General features: G+C 47.0%; 1 protein-coding gene across 5 annotated transcripts in view; it reads left to right on the top strand.

Moving 5' to 3' along the window:
• LOC138300336 (prominin-1-A-like) overlaps window positions 1-19,179 on the top strand; it is a 475,106-nt gene that overhangs the window by 365,686 nt on the left and 90,241 nt on the right. For all 5 annotated transcript variants that reach the window (XM_069239581.1, XM_069239582.1, XM_069239583.1 and 2 more), the window contains one exon: window positions 10,041-10,164. In XM_069239581.1, coding sequence (XP_069095682.1) covers window positions 10,041-10,164 — 124 coding nt within the window. The remainder of the gene's footprint in view (window positions 1-10,040; window positions 10,165-19,179) is intronic.

Below are 19,179 nucleotides of genomic sequence, written 5' to 3'. Positions count from 1 at the left end.
TCTACTGCTGTTTCCTCAAATCTACCTCCCATTGCTATTGAAAACCATCCGACCCAAGCTCATCAGGCCCCGTACAATATGTAGCACAACACCCACACTCCCCCCCCATAATCACACACCCACATTAAAAGTAAATGAGCGACTCACCAACCTAGAACCCAACAAGAAACAATAATACAGGGCATCAACATGATAGCGAGAAGCCTAAATCCACTTCTGAACCCCTCACTGAATCACTCCTACACACCATGCTTTGACAGAGCCAATCCCCAACTATTTAGCTGGCCCTCCATGCCCCGAAACCTCAATGCCCAAAGACCGAAAAGAACGAGTGCTCCATTGTCACATAGTGAAGCAGTGAAACTCGCCCAATTGTACAACCTGAACCCATCCATACCTAACCCTGCATCCAAAATCCAGGACATCACGAGTCTAGGTCGAAACCACACACCACTGACCACAACCAGGCCTCCAGCTCACCTCATCAATGTCCCCCTGACTCCAATCACTCAAGACCCCAAGAATAGATGTCAGACTCACTGCATGCTCATTAACTGCAGATCCACAGCCAAACATGCCATGGAACTAGCAGATACAATCCTGAACCACAACATTGACATTGCCTTCATAACAGAAACTTGGCCGAATGAATACTCCCAACCGATCATGGACACCCTAGTACCGCCAGGGTTCTCAATAACCAACAAAGATAGGAAAGACTGCCACGGCGGAGGCATTGCCATCATTCACAAGAACAACATCAACGTAAAGATAAAAGATTTGAAAATCTTAACGCTTCTATAAGAATGAATGACAACACCAATGTGACTTGCCACCTACTCTACCATCCTCCTGGCAACACCCTCCCTTTTGGGGAACACCCAGCCAATCTAATAACACACTGCTCACTCTCATGCACCAATTTTATCATCCTAGGAGACCTCAACCTCCAATAGAATGATGAAAGCAATACTCTAATCCAATCCCTAAATGACCTCCTACACAGCAAAGACCTCCCCCAACTCTGCAAGGGACGAACCCACAACAAAGGCGCTACACTAGATGCCATAATAGCTCAGAAAGAAACACTCATGATTGATGACATCCTCCCTGTCGACTGGTCAGATCATCACATTATTCTATTCCATCTTAATAAAACACCCCAGCACCCAAACCACAGACAAAAGTCTCTCCAATGCAAAAGAGACATTAATCAAATTCCAGTAGCAACCCTAAAAGAAAGAATCAGCTCACTTCTACCGTCCCCATCTGACAGCCTCTCAACAACTGAGCTCACCACCCAGTACAACACAACAGTTTCCTCCATACTAAACAAATTAGCCCCTATGAAACTGAAAAGAGTGAGAAACACAAGAGCCTGGTTTAATAAAGATCTTAACACTGAAAGAAGACAACTGAGAGCAGCTGAAAGACTTTGGATATCTGACCCATCCACAGCGCACCTCGAACAACTCAGAAGAAAACTCAGAAACTACAAAAAACACATAACAAATGAAAAAAATACACTATTCCGCAATGCACTAGATAGAGCCAAAAACCGCCTAGAGGAGCTTTTCAACATCATCAAACAACAAACTTCCAAACCACCCCAAAACCTCCCGCTAACAACCAAAGAACGCTGCAACAACTTTGCTGACTTCTTCAAGGACAAAATCACTCAGATTGAGCTCTCCCTAGAAATGGATACTCTGCCAACTACGGAGATTATATCTCCCAGTAAAGACCACAATAAACACCGCTCACTCTCCACGAACTCCCCGGCTCCTATCCCTCCAATAATAAATGATGGGTATCATCCTACCCAAAAACATACAACAACTCCCCGAAGCTGGTAGACCTTCAACCCACTCCTCGAAACAGATATTTCCAAACTACTGGCCACTTCCAAAACATCCTCTCACCTGGCAGACCCTCTCCCTGCCTCCCTGGCAAAAAAACCTCAACCAGACTCTTATCCCCATCTGGACCAAGATCATCAACAGCCCCCTGCAAACCGGTGTGCTACCCGACTGCCTCAAGCTGGGTCAAGTCATATCAATGCCAAAGAAATTGGGAGCAGACCCGAACGACTTCAACAACTACAGGACAGTCTCCAATCTACCCTTCCTTGCCACAACTCTAGAGAAATGTGTTCTCTCTCAGCAAATCCAACACATAAACAACAACCTTCTTAACCCTCTCCAATCTGTGTTCAGAAAAGGATGTAGCACAGAAACAGCTATTCTAAACATAGTAGACAACCTTTGCAATTCTCTTGACTCTGACCGATGCTGCCTGCTGATTCTCCTAGACCTATCGGCGGCCTTCGACACAGTTGACCACAAACTGCTACTGGACTCCCTCCAAAAAAGAATTGGCATGGAAGGAGCAGTCCTACGCTGGTTCTTATCCTTTCTACTGAACCGCGTGCACCAAGTAAAAATAAATAACCGGACCTCTGCCACAACTATAATCACCAGAGGGGTTCCCCAAGGATCTGTCCTCTCACCCATACTCTTCAACATCTACATGGACCCCCTCACCGCCATTTTCAACCGAGCTAACATCCCCTTCTACATATACGCTGACGACACCCAACTTTACATGGAAATATCCTCTATAGAGGACGTACACTGACTAAATGCCACCCTAAAAGAAGCACAACTTTGGATATCCTACAACCACCTGAAACTCAACCAGGATAAGACTGAAATACTTCTCATATCAAAAATGAATCAGCTCCCCGAGATGCAAGAATGGCTACAATCCATAGACGCTCTCAAATGCAATCTTACCCCAACAAACTCGGTCAAGTCGGTAGGAATCACTCTGGACACCAACTTGACTATGCAGGACCACATAAGGAATAACGTGAAAAATGCTTTCCACAGCCTGAAACTACTGAAGAAAATCAAACCGTTCATACCTCCAGATGACCTAAAACATGCCACGCAAGCACTGGTGCTCTCCAAACTATACTACGGGATCTCCATCCTCACCGGCACGGCTAAATCCCAGCTGGCTCCCATGAGATCCACTCTCCATGCAGTGGCCAGAATGGTGACAGGAATTAAAAATTATGACCACATCTCCCCTGCCCTGAAAAGACTAAGGGGGTCATTCTGAGCTTGGCGGGCGGCGGGAGCCACCCGTCAAGCGGGAACCGCCAGAATACCGCTGCGCGGTCAAAAGACCGCCGCGGTTATTCTGAGTTTCCCGCTGGGCTGGCGGGCGACCGCCAGAAGGCCGCCCGCCAGCCCAGCGGGGAACCCCCTTCAATGAGGATGCCGGCTCCGAATGGAGCCGGCGGAGTGGAAGGGGTGCGACGGGTGCAGTTGCACCCGTCGCGATTTTCAGTGTCTGCTTGGCAGACACTGAAAATCTTGGTGGGGCCCTGTTAGGGGGCCCCTGCAATGCCCATGCCAGTGGCATGGGCACTGCAGGGGCCCCCAGGTGCCCCACGACACCCCCGTTACCGCCAGCCAGGTTCTGGCGGTCAAAACCGCCAGAGCCAGGCTGGCGGTAAGGGGGTCGGAATCCCCATGGCGGCGCTGCTTGCAGCGCCGCCATCGAGGATTCCCTTGGGCAGCGGGAAACCGGCGGGACACCGCCGGTTTCCCGTTTCTGACCGCGGCTGTACTGCCGCGGTCAGAATGCCCATGGGAGCACCGCCAGCCTGTTGGCGGTGCTCCCGCGGTCGTTGGCCCTGGCGGTCCATGACTGCCAGGGTCGGAATGACCCCCTAAAATCGAAGCCTGCTGCAACTTCAGAACTGCCTGTCTAACTCACAAAACCCTACACACTGGGAAACCAGAATACCTCGCCATTAAACTCATAAAATCAGGACAGACAAGAACACTAAGAAGCTCAAACACCTTTCTCCTCATCCCACCCAAAACTCAGAAAGAAAAAACCCGGGCATGCTCCTTTACAAGCAACGCCCCAAAATCTTGAACTCCGTACCAGTTCACATAAGATCTAACCCCTCCCTCCAGATCTTCAAGAAGCAACTAAAAGAATTCCTCCTCAACCAACCAACATCTCAGAAAAGAGCCACCGTTCACTCTAATCCCCATCCCCCCATCTCTGCCTACACTCCATCTTCTATGCCCATGTGAAACCATTCCTGTATAATTATGAATATGTTCTTTTGATTGCCTGTACTGTTTTAAAGCGCTCTGATACCCTCGGGTCTTGCAGCGCTATAGTAAACTCTCTAAATAAATAAATAAATCAAAATCCCTGATGCTGCTTTTTGTTGTCATGGGTGAACATGGATCATGCATGTGCATCGTGACATAGTCTGTCTCACAGAATGCGAATCACTACCCTCATAGAAGTGAAAACCTACTGTCTTTGTCAGGAGGTAATCACTACAGGGAGTGCAGAATTATTAGGCAAGTTGTATTTTTGAGGATTAATTTTATTATTGAACAACAACCATGTTCTCAATGAACCCAAAAAACTCATTAATATCAAAGCTGAATATTTTTGGAAGTAGTTTTTAGTTTGTTTTTAGTTTTAGCTATGTTAGGGGGATATCTGTGTGTGCAGGTGACTATTACTGTGCATAATTATTAGGCAACTTAACAAAAAAAAATATATACCCATTTCAATTATTTATTATTACCAGTGAAACCAATATAACATCTCAACATTCACAAATATACATTTCTGACATTCAAAAACAAAACAAAAACAAATCAGTGACCAATATAGCCACCTTTCTTTGCAAGGACACTCAAAAGCCTGCCATCCATGGATTCTGTCAGTGTTTTGATCTGTTCACCATCAACATTGCGTGCAGCAGCAACCACAGCCTCCCAGACACTGTTCAGAGAGGTGTACTGTTTTCCCTCCTTGTAAATCTCACATTTGATGATGGACCACAGGTTCTCAATGGGGTTCAGATCAGGTGAACAAGGAGGCCATGTCATTAGATTTCCTTCTTTTATACCCTTTTTTGCCAGCCACGCTGTGGAGTACTTGGACGCGTGTGATGGAGCATTGTCCTGCATGAAAATCATGTTTTTCTTGAAGGATGCAGACTTCTTCCTGTACCACTGCTTGAAGAAGGTGTCTTCCAGGAACTGGCAGTAGGACTGGGAGTTGAGCTTGACTCCATCCTCAACCCGAAAAGGCCCCACAAGCTCATCTTTGATGATACCAGCCCAAACCAGTACTCCACCTCCACCTTGCTGGCGTCTGAGTCGGACTGGAGCTCTCTGCCCTTTACCAATCCAGCCACGGGCCCATCCATCTGGCCCATCAAGACTCACTCTCATTTCATCAGTCCATAAAACCTTAGAAAAATCAGTCTTGAGATATTTCTTGGCCCAGTCTTGACGTTTCAGCTTGTGTGTCTTGTTCAGTGGTGGTCGTCTTTCAGCCTTTCTTACCTTGGCCATGTCTCTGAGTATTGCACACCTTGTGCTTTTGGGCACTCCAGTGATGTTGCAGCTCTGAAATATGGCCAAACTGGTGGCAAGTGGCATCGTGGCAGCTGCACGCTTGACTTTTCTCAGTTCATGGGCAGTTATTTTGCGCCTTGGTTTTTCCACACGCTTCTTGCGACCCTGTTGACTATTTTGAATGAAACGCTTGATTGTTCGATGATCACGCTTCAGAAGCTTTGCAATTTTAAGAGTGCTGCATCCCTCTGCAAGATATCTCACTATTTTTGACTTTTCTGAGCCTGTCAAGTCCTTCTTTTGACCCATTTTGCCAAAGGAAAGGAAGTTGCCTAATAATTATGCACACCTGATATAGGGTGTTGATGTCAGTAGACCACACCCCTTCTCATTACAGAGATGCACATCACCTAATATGCTTAATTGGTAGTAGGCTTTCGAGCCTATACAGCTTGGAGTAAGACAACATGCATAAAGAGGATGATGTGGTCAAAATACTCATTTGCCTAATAATTCTGCACTCCCTGTATGAGCACATTGGATGCAGGATACCATGTAGTGATCAGTAGGAGTGGACAGGCCGATTTACCTGTGTCACTGGAGTAAGGCCAACAGGGTCACTCATTTAAAGTTCTGCTGCTGTGTGCTTAACTCATCCTTGGCCTACACCGGATTGGTGTGCAGTGCATGTGTGTTATATACATGTGTTGGGTGTAGGTGTGTCTGTGAATGGTACAATACATGGAAGCTTTTGGGTTCCATTTTGGGAGAGCTCATTGGAGGAGCATGAGGAGGTAGAGGAATGCACCCAGACAGATTGGTGGATTGCCACATTTCTGTGAGCTGGGTGGGACACAGTGGAGGAAGGGACAAAGGTCATCAGGAAGAGGCCTGGACAGATTTTAGGAAGGTGATGGGACTGTTACGCTAATCATAAAGCTTTTGATACATACCGACCCCAGGACCACCCTCAGAGGAACTCTCATCTACAGGACCCCTGGATCACGCGCCCTCTTCAGCGAATCCATCGCTGACTTGATCTACCCGCACGCCCTAGCCTCGCCGGACTACATCCTCCTCGGAGACCTCAACTTCCACCTGGAGCAGAACAACGACCCCAACACCACCACCCTGCTCGACAACCTCGCCAACCTCGGTCTCAAGCAACTGGTGAACACCCCCACCCACATCGCCGGACACACGCTCGACCCCATCTTCTCCGCCAGCAACCATGTATCCTTCAGCCACTCCTCCGTAATACACTGGACCGACCACAGATGTGTCCACTTCACCTTCAGACGCAAGACTCTCCACCTCCGCACACAACCCATCCCACGCAGACATTGGAACAAAATCCCCACGGAACAGCTACTCTCCACGCTCAGCGACAACCAACCCTCCTTCTCCACCGACCCCAACAACGCAGCCCTCAGCCTCACTCATTGGATCACCAACTGCGCGGACAACCTTGCACCCCTCAGACGCCTCCCAAGACAGACCAGCACCAGGAAACCTCAATGGTTCACAGACACCCTCAAGGAATAAAAAAAAAACTGCCGTACCCTCGAGAAAGCCTGGCGCAAAGACGACACCGTAGAAAACATGTCTGCCCTCAAAAACACCACCCGCGAACACCATCAGCTGATCCGCGCCACCAAAAGAACTTCCTTCACAGACAGACTGGACAAGAACACTCACAACAGCAAAGAACTCTTCAACATCGTCAAAGAGCTCTCCAATCCTAACGCCAACTCCAACTCCATCACGCCCTCACAAGACCTCTGCAACTCCCTCGCTATCTTCTTCCATCGTAAGATCACCGACCTACACGACAGCTTCGGACACCAGACCCAGCCAACCACCACAGAACCTACAACCACAGCCATCACCCTCAACGTCTGGACTCACATCAGCGCGGAGGAGACCAAAGTTACCATGAACACCATCCACTCCGGTGCCCCCTCGGACCCCTGCCCACATTTCATCTTCAACAAAGCCGACAACATCATCGCCCCTCATCTCCAGACCATCATCAACAGCTTGTTTGCTTCTGCCACCTTCCCCGAGAGCTGGAAACACGCGGAAGTCAACGCCCTCCTGAAGAAACCTACGGTGGACCCCAGCGACCTGAGGAACTTCCGCCCCATTTTGCTCCTCCCCCTCCCTGCCAAAGTCATCGAGAAGACCGTCAACAAGCAACTGACCAATTTCCTTGAAGACAACAACCTACTCGAACCCTCCCAGTCTGGATTCCGAGCCAACCACAGCACTGAAACCGCCCTCATCTCAGTCACAGACGACATCAGAACTCTGATGGACAACGGAGAAACTGTTGCCCTCATTCTCCTCGACCTCTCGGCTGCTTTCGACACCGTCTGCCACCGAACCCTAATATCCCGCCTCCGCTCCACCGGTATCCAAGGACAGGCCCTGGACTGGATCACTTCTTTCCTCTCTAACCGCTCCCAAAGAGTCTACCTCCCTCCGTTCCGCTCAGACCCCACCGAGATCATCTGCGGCGTCCCACAAGGCGCCTCGCTCAGCCAGACTCTCTTCAATGTCTACATGAGCCCCCTCGCCGACATCATACGCAAACACAACATCAACATCACCTCCTACATCGACGACACTCAGCTGATACTTTCCTTCACCAAGGACCCCACCAGCGCTAAGACCAACCTGCAAGATGGAATGAAAGACGTCGCAGAATGGATGAAACTCAGCCGTCTGAAACTGAACTCAGACAAAACGGAAGTCCTCATCCTTGGAAACACCCCGTCCGCCTGGGACGACTCTTGGTGGCCCACGGCCCTAGGCATCGCACCAACCCCTTCAGACCACGCATGCAACCTCGGATTCATCCTGGACCCACTTCTCACCATGACCAAACAAGTCAACGCCGTATCATCCTCCTGCTTCCTCACTCTCTGCATGCTCCGAAAGATCTTCCGCTGGATCCCCGCCGACACCAGAAAAACTGTGACCCACGCCCTTGTCACAAGCCGCCTGGACTACGGAAACACCCTATACGCAGGAACCACCGCTAAACTCCAGAAACGTCTTCAGCGAATACAAAACGCCTCCGCCTGCCTCGTCCTCGACATACCCCGCAACAGCTACATCTCCGCCCACCTGAGACACCTGCACTGGCTTCCCGTCAACAAAAGGATCACCTTCCGGCTCCTCACCCACGCACACAAAGCCCTCCACAACAAGGGACCCGAATACCTCAACCGTCGCCTCAGTTTCTACACGCCCACCCGTCAACTTCGCTCCGCCAACCTCGCACTCGCCGCCGTCCCTTGCATCCGCCGCACTACGGCAGGTGGGAATTCCTTCTCCTACCTGGTGGCCAAGACATGGAACTCCCTCCCCGCCAACCTCAGGACCACCCTGCATTCCGGAGGCAGCTCAAAACCTGGCTCTTCGAGCAGCAGTAACCCCCATCCCCCATCGCCTTGAGACCCTCACGGGTGAGTAGCGCGCTTTATAAATGTTTTTGATTTGATTTGATATATCAGTGTGGCTGATATCCAGGAGTTTACGTCTAGTCACTCCCTTGGCCTGTGTTATGGAGCTATCATACTGGAGTTGCTCTTGCTATGACAGACTAATCTCTGGAGGAAGGGCAGAGCAGAGGAGAGGGCACTTCAAAAGGAAGAAGACCCCAGCATAAACTCGAATTACTCAGACTCAAAATCACACTTGGTCTCTCCAAATGGACTATAAAGAAGGGGTGCTCGAGGCCCCCAAAACGGTCAACTGTCAAGCAGCCAGTCAGGTTGTGCAAGGGGTGAGAAGAGAGGCTTTTGCACCAATTGGGTAGTGGTCCATGTGCAGAAGGAAGTCGGCGACTCTGTATGCCAGGAGGGGGTGCCACAAAGATTGCTGTCGTACCAATCAGGTCATAGCCCATGTGTCGAGTGAAAGTAATGACTCATATGCCTGGTGGGGCTGCCGTGAAGATTAGTGCCATGCTGAAAAGACAATAGCCCATGTATGGAATAAGGTCGGAGACACTGTATGCCAGTTGACACTGCCATGAAAATTGCTGCTTTTCCAATCTGGCTGTAGCCCCAGCGCAGAGCGAGGACTGTGACCCCTTATGCCAGATGGAGCCACCAGAAAAGGGCAAAGAGCGAGACCGCTGGTTAGCATAAGCCGTTGCCACGGTGACACATGGGGGCCCAAGCTCTGACTCAGGACCAGCACCAGGAGCGTCAACTTACCCCGTGTCCAGCCACCACCCACCGACCCCCTGCCACCTCCCCCCTCATCCCGTCCCCCAAAGCCTACCCCAGCACCTGTGGGTAGGGTCCAATGAAACTCACCAGCATCAGGGGTGCATCAAGAAACAGCCCCCGGCTGCTGCCTCTGCAGGAAAATGTGTGCCGAACTCAAAGACAGCCGACCGCTGCCTGTACAAGACACACACACGTATCTTGCCAAAGTTCATCACTTTAGTTTTGAAGTAGTTCTAAAAATCAAATGTAGAGCAAACGTCCATTGGACCATTCCTATTTGTGTCTAGTCAAAATGCATAGAATATCTGCATTTAATAAATTAGGCTACCATACCGCCGTTAACCTGGAGGTCTGAACATTGACTGTGCTTTTTTATTTATCACAGGGGTGCTGGATTCAGCTTTATTTTCTCATGGCTGCTAATGATTGTGGCGCTCCTACTGTTCTTAATCGGTGGGAACTCGTACACGATAATATGCAAACCATGGAACAATCAACAGCTGTTTAAGGTAAATCCTTTACCTACACACAATGCTGCTGCATGCCTTTGTTTTATGGAAGCACTTGTCTTGTCTGAATCTGTTTTAGCCGGTCATGTGTGCCAAAAAGTAATTTCGATGTGTATAGTTATGCACTTGTTTAATGGTATGATGGATAGCAATGAACCTGTTCAAACAATTAAAAAAATTATTTCAGGTCGTAAGATTTATTAAACTCGTCATATACTAACAGAATTATTAGTGTTATGCATATAACGAAATTCCTCTGTACCAGTAGAGTTATGTAATTCAAGAAGTGTTGTTTGACCTGTTTTGCGTTGACACAAAGCACTGTATAATGGTAGCCCTGATTATCTCCAGAAGATTTTTTACTGGTATCTTCCTAACTGCACCATTCGGTCCAGTTCAGCCATTACGGTAACTACCTGAGAATCAAAAAGGCTCGTTGGGGGATATGAGTTTTCTCCTACTCTGCGTGTACATTTTGGAATTCCCTGCCGTTTCAATTTACAGCGCAGTCTAATTTGCCTCTATTTAGGAAGCAGCTCAAACCCTGGCTGTCACGAAATAGGCTCTGTTCTGATGTTTTCAGTTTTAGACCTCAGCACCAAGATACCTCCTGGCATTAGTGCGCAATGTAAGCTTTTTACTTACTAAGATAAACACCTGAAATCACTTCAAAATTTGCAAGCAAAACATCATGCAAGTAAACCCCCCACATCACACAATTGAATACCAGACCTACAAATAGCTCATTATCATTACAAATCAAATTCCTATCCCCTTATATAAAACACCTCCACAATGAAATGCAAACTGACCAATGTTATCTTACCAAGCGGTTTTGGTTTAGTTACCATATCCATACCAAACGTTCTTGAAGGTAGTAATGGTCACTGGATTCCTCAAAAGTTGAACATCTAGCGTGACATTTTGCCGAAGCAGGCACAACATTCCACCTGAGTGTAAAAGTAGCGAACCTTAAAATACTTAGACTTAATTTAATACATACATATTAAGCTTTGAGCAGCTCAATGACCTCGGGAGGTTCGGATTCTGAGTTTCTTTAACTAGTAAGCTTTGGTCAGAACACCAGTGTAGGAAGTTGGCTCTGTATGCACTTTTTAAAAGTAAGGAATAGTATGAACAGAGTCCAAGGGTTCCCCTTAGAGGTAAGATAGTGGCAAAAAGAGATAATACTAATGCTCTATTTTGTGGTAGTGTGGTCGAGCAGTAGGCTTATCAAAGGAGTAGTGTTAAGCATTTGTTGTACACACACAGGCAATAAATGAGGAACACACACTCAGAGACAATTCCAGACCAATAGGTTTTTGTATAGAAAAATATATTTTCTTAGTTTATTTTAAGAACCACAGGTTCAAATTTTACATGTAATACTTCAAATGAAAGGTATTGCAGGTAGGTACTTTAGGAACTTTGAATTAGCAAAATAGCATATACAGTTTTCACATAAATCACATATAGCAATTTTAAAACTAGACACACTGCAATTTTCAACAGTTCCTGGGGGGAGTAAGAGTTTGTTAGTTTTTGCAGGTAAGTAAACCACCTACGGGGTTCAAGTTTGGGTCCAAGGTAGCCCACCGTTGGGGGTTCAGAGCAACCCCAAAGTTACCACACCAGCAGCTCAGGGCCAGTCAGGTGCAGAGGTCAAAGTGGTGCCCAAAACGCATAGGCTTCAATGGAGAAGGGGGTGCCCCGGTTCCAGTCTGCCAGCAGGTAAGTACCCGCGTCTTCGGAGGGCAGACCAGGGGGGTTTTGTAGGACACCGGGGGGGGGCACAAGTCAGCACAGAAAGTACACCCTCAGCAGCACGGGGGCGGCCGGGTGCAGTGTGCAAACACGCGTCAAGTTTGTAATTGAAATCAATGGGAGACCAAGGGGTCTCTTCGGCGATGCAGGCAGGCAAGGGGGGGCTCCTCGGGGTAGCCACCACCTGGGCAAGGGAGAGGGCCTCCTGGGGGTCACTCCTGCACTGGAGTTCGGATCCTTCAGGTCCTGGGGGCTGTGGGTGCAGAGTCTTTACCAGGCGTCGGGATCTGAGGAGCAGGCAGTCGCGGTCAGGGGGAGCCTCGGGATTCCCTCTGCAGGCATCGCTGTGGGGGCTCGGGGGGGCAACTCTGGCTACTCACGGTCTCGCAGTCGCCGGGGAGGCCTCCCTGAAGTGTTTGTTCTCCACAAGTCTAGCCGGGGGCGTCAGGTGCAGAGTAGCAAGTCTCACGCTTCCGGCGGGAAACGCAAGTTGGTTTAAAGTTGCTCCTTTGTTACAAAGTTGCAGTCTTGGGTGAACAGAGCCGCTGTCCTCGGGAGTTCTTGGTCCTTCTAGAGCAGGGCAGTCCTCTGAGGATTCAGAGGTCGCTGGTCCCTGGGGAAAGCGTCGCTGGAGCAGTGTCTTTAGAAGGGGGGAGACAGGCCGGTAGAGCTGGGGCCAAAGCAGTTGGTGTCTCTGTCTTCTCTGCAGGGTTTTTCAGCTTAGCAGTCCTCTTCTTCTTAGGTTGCAGGAATCTATCTTGCTGTGTTCTGGGGAGCCCCTAAATACTGAATTTAGGGGTGTGTTTAGGTCTGGGGGGTTAGTAGCCAATGGCTACTAGCCCTGAGGGTGGCTACACCCTCTTTGTGCCTCCTCCCTGAGGGGAGGGGGCACATTCCTATCCTTATTGGGGGAATCCTCCATCTGCAAGAGGATTTCTAAAAGTCAGAGTCACCTCAGCTCAGGGCACCTTAGGGGCTGCCCTGACTGGGCAGTGACGACTCCTTGTTTTTCTCATTATCTCTCCTGGACTTGCTGCCAAAAGTGGAGGCTGTGTCCAGGGGGCGGGCATCTCCACTAGCTGGAGTGCCCTGGGGCATTGTAACACGAAGCCTGAGCCTTTGAGGCTCACTGCTAAGTGTTACAGTTCCTGCAGGGGGGAGGTGTTAAGCACCTCCACCCAGAGCAGGCTTTGTTTCTGTCCTCAGAGAGCACAAAGGCTCTCACCACATGGGGTCAGAAACTCTTCTCTCAGCAGAAGGCTGGCACAGACCAGTCAGTCCTGCACTGAACAATTGGGTAAAATACAGGAGGCATCTCTAAGATGACCTCTGTGTGCGTTTTGTAATAAATCCAACACTGGCATCAGTGTGGGTTTATTATTCTGATAAGTTTGATACCAAACTTCCCAGTATTCAGTGTAGCCATTATGGAGCTGTGGAGTTCGTTTTTGACAGACTCCCAGACCAAATACTCTTATGGCTACCCTGCACTTACAATGTCTAAGGTTTTGCTTAGACACTGTAGGGGCATAGTGCTCATGCACCTATGCCCTCACCTGTGGTATAGTGCACCCTGCCTTAGGGCTGTAAGGCCTGCTAGAGGGGTGACTTACCTATGCCACAGGCAGTGTGAGGTTGGCATGGTACCCTGAGGGGAGTGCCATGTCGACTTAGTCTTTTTCTCCCCACCAGCACACACAAGCTGGCAAGCAGTGTGTCTGTGCTGAGTGAGGGGTCCCTAGGGTGTCATAAGACATGCTGCAGCCCTTAGAGACCTTCCCTGGCATCAGGGCCCTTGGTACCAGGGGTACCAGTTACAAGGGACTTACCTGGGTGCCAGGGTTGTGCCAATTGTGGAGACAATGGTACATTTTAGGTGAAAGAACACTGGTGCTGGGGCCTGGTTAGCAGGGTCCCAGCACACTTCTCAGTCAAGTCAGCATCAGTATCAGGCAAAAAGTGGGGGGTAACTGCAAAAGGGAGCCATTTCCTTACAACCAGTAAGGGAAATGTTTCTTCTGCCTGGCCTAATATATTGAAAGCTTTTTCTTTTTAGAATAGGAGTCATGTTTAATGAAATGAACCACAAATACAATAAACACAAATTAATCAAAAAAATGCACACATCCATAAGCCAAGACAGCTTACAGGCTCCCATCAAGTGTCTTCAGACTTAAGACACACATAGTTGGCCTAAACGATGATATTCAATGGGTTAACTTCATTCACTAAAACCCTTCTTTTCTATATCCTAACCTTACCTTGAATTGAATAGGATATGCTCAATTACGTGGGAGACCCTTCTTGATCATACTGAATTTCTCTTTCCCATGCTTACCTGTGATATTGCCCGCGATTATATATATACATATTCCAAAATATATATATATTGACATGTTTCCTTTTCTTCTTTTTATTTCAAACAAATTTTCTTGAACTCTTACTGGAGAGCCTAGATCAGTTTTCCTGGTGCTTGACATACTCCAAAATGGCCGACACTTTTAGCTCTCGATTTACATGTATTTAGATGCCATAATGGCTGCCATTGTTCCTTCCCATAGCTCCAGACCAGTCCCTTTTCACTTTCCACTACTCCCAGTGTCTGCTTATAAACTCCATGGTTACAGAAACTTTGTGATCCCGGGTTGCAGATCCAGACGCAGGTTTACTGGCAATGCCCATACATACTGAAAGTAAGTGTCGTCTTACAGGTTCACTGGGTATGTGTTTGATTTGACGGCATCACCGCGACCTCAACTTCGCTACTGCCCTTTTTTTGTTTACCCAGCAACTTACATATTTATGTAGTTATTCGTGACGCTGAGCTCTGAGGCTAATCCTTTTCCTCGGCTCTCGCACGCTGACACTTTTAGGATTGACTCGGTGTCCGTGCGCGCTTTATTGATTTCGGCACATCATTGCCGTATGTGATTTGCGCTTTCATTTATACGATGCCCATACATATTTTAAAGTAAGCAACTAACAGGTCCACTATGTATGTTTTTGATTCGACGCATTACTGCGGCCTCAGCGTTGCTATTGCCCGCTTTATCTATTCAGCTACCTACGGAGTCACGCGTGACGCTGGGCTCTGGGATTAATTCCTATTCCTCAGCCCTCGCATGCTTACACATTTAAGAACGACTTGATGTTCATGCGCGTTCCCTGTATTTCGGCATATCTTTGCCAATAATAACGCGCGCCTTCGATTTGATGCACCTTGCTGTCCTGACCCGTATTAGTCTCTCTACCCCGAGTGTATAGCTATTCCTAGAGCGACACGTAAGAAATGGATGCCCCTGCCATTTCGGCAGTACAGGGATACACGTGTAATCTCTAGACACGTATCTTCTTTTTCAATAATTTTAACACACGTGCTGGGTCCCGTGGTTGCATTTCTTCGCAAGAATCTTGACATACCTTTGACTGCGCATTCACCTATTAACTCATGGCCATATCATAATTAGTTTTTTTCCTTTGCAGGCTCTATGATCTATTATGACATCATGGGCTCTCAATTGAATTATTCTAATTAGTGTTATGAGAGTCACGCTAATGATATCTTATGTCCCCTTATCTATTTATATATGTATAGATCAGAATTGACCTTTCTAGCCTGGACTTCCCCGATGTGGTCCTACCATTAATTTTTGGAGGGTAAGCTATTGTGAATATTTACATTCCTAAATTGGCTTGTGCACTCTTATTTATTATTATTTTTTCCTAGTCACTCATATACCACTTGGCACTAGAGTGAATTTGCACTTCAATCTTGGGGTTGCACAGTATATATATTGTTTTGTGTTTAATGCTAATTGAGGTTCTCTGCTTTTTATATTTCCTTAGGTTTTTGACTTTTATATGTGATAAACTTCGCAATTCAAAGGATTAGGTATATTATTGTGTCCTGACGAATCGCATAAGGTAATTCCTTGATAACAAGCGAGAAACATGTTGACCAATCATATAGAGTGACACAGGGGATCCTGTGTACTCTGTCTTTTGAGGTTTATACCTACCTGGCTTTCATGGTAATTGTGGTCATTACTCCACCAATTCCCAACTTTATTTGATTTTAATCTTGTCAGAGGTTGAGTCATGAGCATTAAAATTATTAGATTCTACCTCTAGATATTTTTAATTTTTTTTTTTCCTATTTACCAATCCTTCACTTTATTCCTTTTCTCAACCGGCCAGAAATGAGTTTTCTAAAAAAGATCTCCGGCAAAGAGCCCCCCTGTGGGGCCCGTCAGGCATTGCAGTGCCGGCCTGACGAGGAGCTGGCCCTATGATGAAGCATGTCACCGGATGGTGAGTGAGGGCTTTTGCTTCGATAAAGTTCGCCTTTCAATGACTCGCTGAACTATTTCCTTGAAAGAAACCCTTTAGCACTAGGTGGAACCGTGTGTAACCTTTTTTGATTTCTTATCCCATCAAGTGCACCATCCCTTTGTGTGCATTTCTGTAGAGGACCAGCTCTACAATAGATATCAATTTGGAAGTCTGTGTTGTGGAGGTTGTAGCAGAACATGAAGTCTTTGTTTTTAATGTGTTGATGCCTCCATATTGCAGCCAGATTCAGGACTGTAAGGGCTCCAATAAGTGCTGTGAGACGGAAGGGGAGGGAGAGAGTCCATCTTGGAATCTATCTAACTATGGTTGTAAGACTGTATTGAAATGTCCCCCTATTATTAATCTCCCCACTGTAAAATGAGAGACTTTTGGGAAGAAGTTGGAAAATAATGACTTCTTGTTAGGGCCATAGATGGGGTTATGGTCTGGTATTCACTTGATTCCTATCACTCTGCCCTGTTTATCTATGCGTCTGCTGTCAAAGGTAAAGTCTACACCTCTACAAAGAAGCTTGCCCCCGGGATTTGTTTTTGTATGTGGAATTGAACTGGACAAGAAACCAGTAAGATAGTAACCTTTGGATGTCCACACTAGCTAAATGACTTTCCTGCACAATGACTTTCCATCTGACCCACTGAAAGATCGCTTGTCTTTTCACTGGGGAGTTGAGTCCCTGAACATCCAGGGACCATGGTCAGAGGAGTCGTCATGTCTCTTCTGGAGAACTGCCATACCAGCATCTCAACAGTAGCCTCTCCGGGGTTGGCGAGAGGAGATCTTGTAGGCATTCCCTGTTAAGCTGATTATCATTTCTATATGCAACCCCCAACCAACTTCTCTTACTCTATGGTGCCTGTCCTATATATGGAAAATGACCCGATACTTGCATTATAACTGTTGAACAAAAGAACTAAAACTAAACTCAATATTGGCGGGTCACTGCAGGCCAACATCATATCAGCTATTGTGGAATGTTCAGGTCGATAAGTTAGGGATGGGGCTAGCTCCACGTTAAAGTGATGGCCTCTGCCCAACATAAGAACCAGTAGAGCTTATTTGGTCTATGGGCCATATTTTCCTCTTACATCTCAGAGTAACTATGGTTCATGTGGCAGAAGCTCATTGGAAAATGTCAGTGTTCATTGGAGGATTGAGAGTAGCCATTTTGTTTCAATATCAATGGAGGTGATGGTGATGCTGCAGAGAATTTTGGTTGGTGCCATTCGTTCCATCTCTACCCAAATGAGGTAGTCAGCCGTTGTATCTGGGCGCCATGGTTCCATACTGCCCAGCATTTCACATGGTGCTCGCTTATTTTTCATATCAAAGCACTTACCTTCGACTGAAAAGTGTGCTTGGCTTATTGGACTTGTGCGCTTCACCCCTGTATGACAATCAAGGGTATTTTATTAATGTAGGCACGGGCATGTTGGGGAAGAGCAGTTCATCACTCAGGCTATGATATGCTGTGAGGTGTGCTGAGGTTCAATGCTCCCTGTTAGCTTGGTTTGTTCTGTATATGACTCCAGCGGCCTTCTCGAATCTCCCTGCTCCAGGGGCTCCCCTCACCCACCAGGCCCAGGTCTTAGGATTCAACTCCTCCAGGGTCCACAGCAACTGTCGGCCACCTTGGATTCTGTCATCCTGTGCAGTCGGCTATCCCGATAGCAGCTTCAGCTCCAGTTGTTACTATTCTGCCATCCTGGTTGCTTCCTGAAACTAGTGACTCATTTTCTAGGTGGAAAACGACCTCACTGCAGGCTCCACAGGGGCCCAGAGTGTGTAACTCAGCAGAAATGCATCCTTGAAGGTCTCCGTCCTGGCCAAGGCCCAGCGCATGTACAAATTTATTTAATAACTTGTTTGAAAGGGGTTATAAAATCTATAGTTTCGAAACCCAATTTAAAAAGAAGTGAATGGGTGTACTAAAGGTAGTGACAGTGATGGAGCCTGGGACCCTATTGTCCCTTCTGGAGTCCAAGAAATCTTTTCTTCTCTGTTCTGAAGGGTGAAGAGATAATTTTACCTAATCATTCAAATCAATTACAGTGCAACTCAATAGTCACACAATAACCCTCAAAGCCCATATTAAAAGTTTTGGCAGGCTATATTACAGACCCGAAGCCAAAGTTACATAGGTGAGTCTCAAAACCATTGTATAGAAATACAAAATCACCAATGGAGAGTAAAGGCGTTACACAATATTAAACTGAAGCAACATATAAAAGACCAAGACTTCAATAGCAACAATGCAAAAAGTCAGGAAAAGTACTTAGTGTCTGGATTCTAAAATTAAGTTCTCTTGCCTAATCCTATAATCTAGCTCCTAAACTATTCTATTTCTATAGGCATATCTGAGAACGGCTAGCCAACAGAATTTCAGTAGCGGAGAGGTGCAGTGACATAAAATAACATACAAAGTATGAGGTCTGTACCTCAGAAAGGTTTGCTCTGAGCAAAGGGCAGAGAGAGTCTGAATCTCTTACCAGCTAAACTACTGTTAAATCTTGGTTTCTCCAGGTGTGATAACTTCTTGAAAGAAACTCTTATTTGTGAAACAAAACTGTAAGGAAGTTATAATTAGCAATTCAGTCTTCCGAAGCCTCCCGTCCTTGATACACCCTCCCATTCAGGAATCTCAAAGCTGTAGCTGCCAGTGCCAGGATACTCCTTTTGTCTGGTAGCTTTGTCTCAGACCCTCTTCTCTCTCATGCACAACAAGCTCCTTGTTAACTTCAGCACCTGCAGCTTTGGAAAAACAAGGTTTCACGTTGAAGATTTGAACATACAAAAAGAATGTGACCTTCACTCTGACCAACTAAAATGAACACAAATGTACTTTTAGTTCAAATATAATTAAATGTCTAACTTGTTGAATATGAATTGATCATAAAGAAT

This window comes from Pleurodeles waltl, chromosome 6 (assembly GCF_031143425.1).
Source record: "Pleurodeles waltl isolate 20211129_DDA chromosome 6, aPleWal1.hap1.20221129, whole genome shotgun sequence".
NCBI classification, from domain to species: Eukaryota; Metazoa; Chordata; class Amphibia; order Caudata; family Salamandridae; genus Pleurodeles; species Pleurodeles waltl.
The sequence above is the reverse complement of the archived record's forward strand: the minus strand, read 5'-3'. Positions and strand labels throughout refer to the sequence as shown.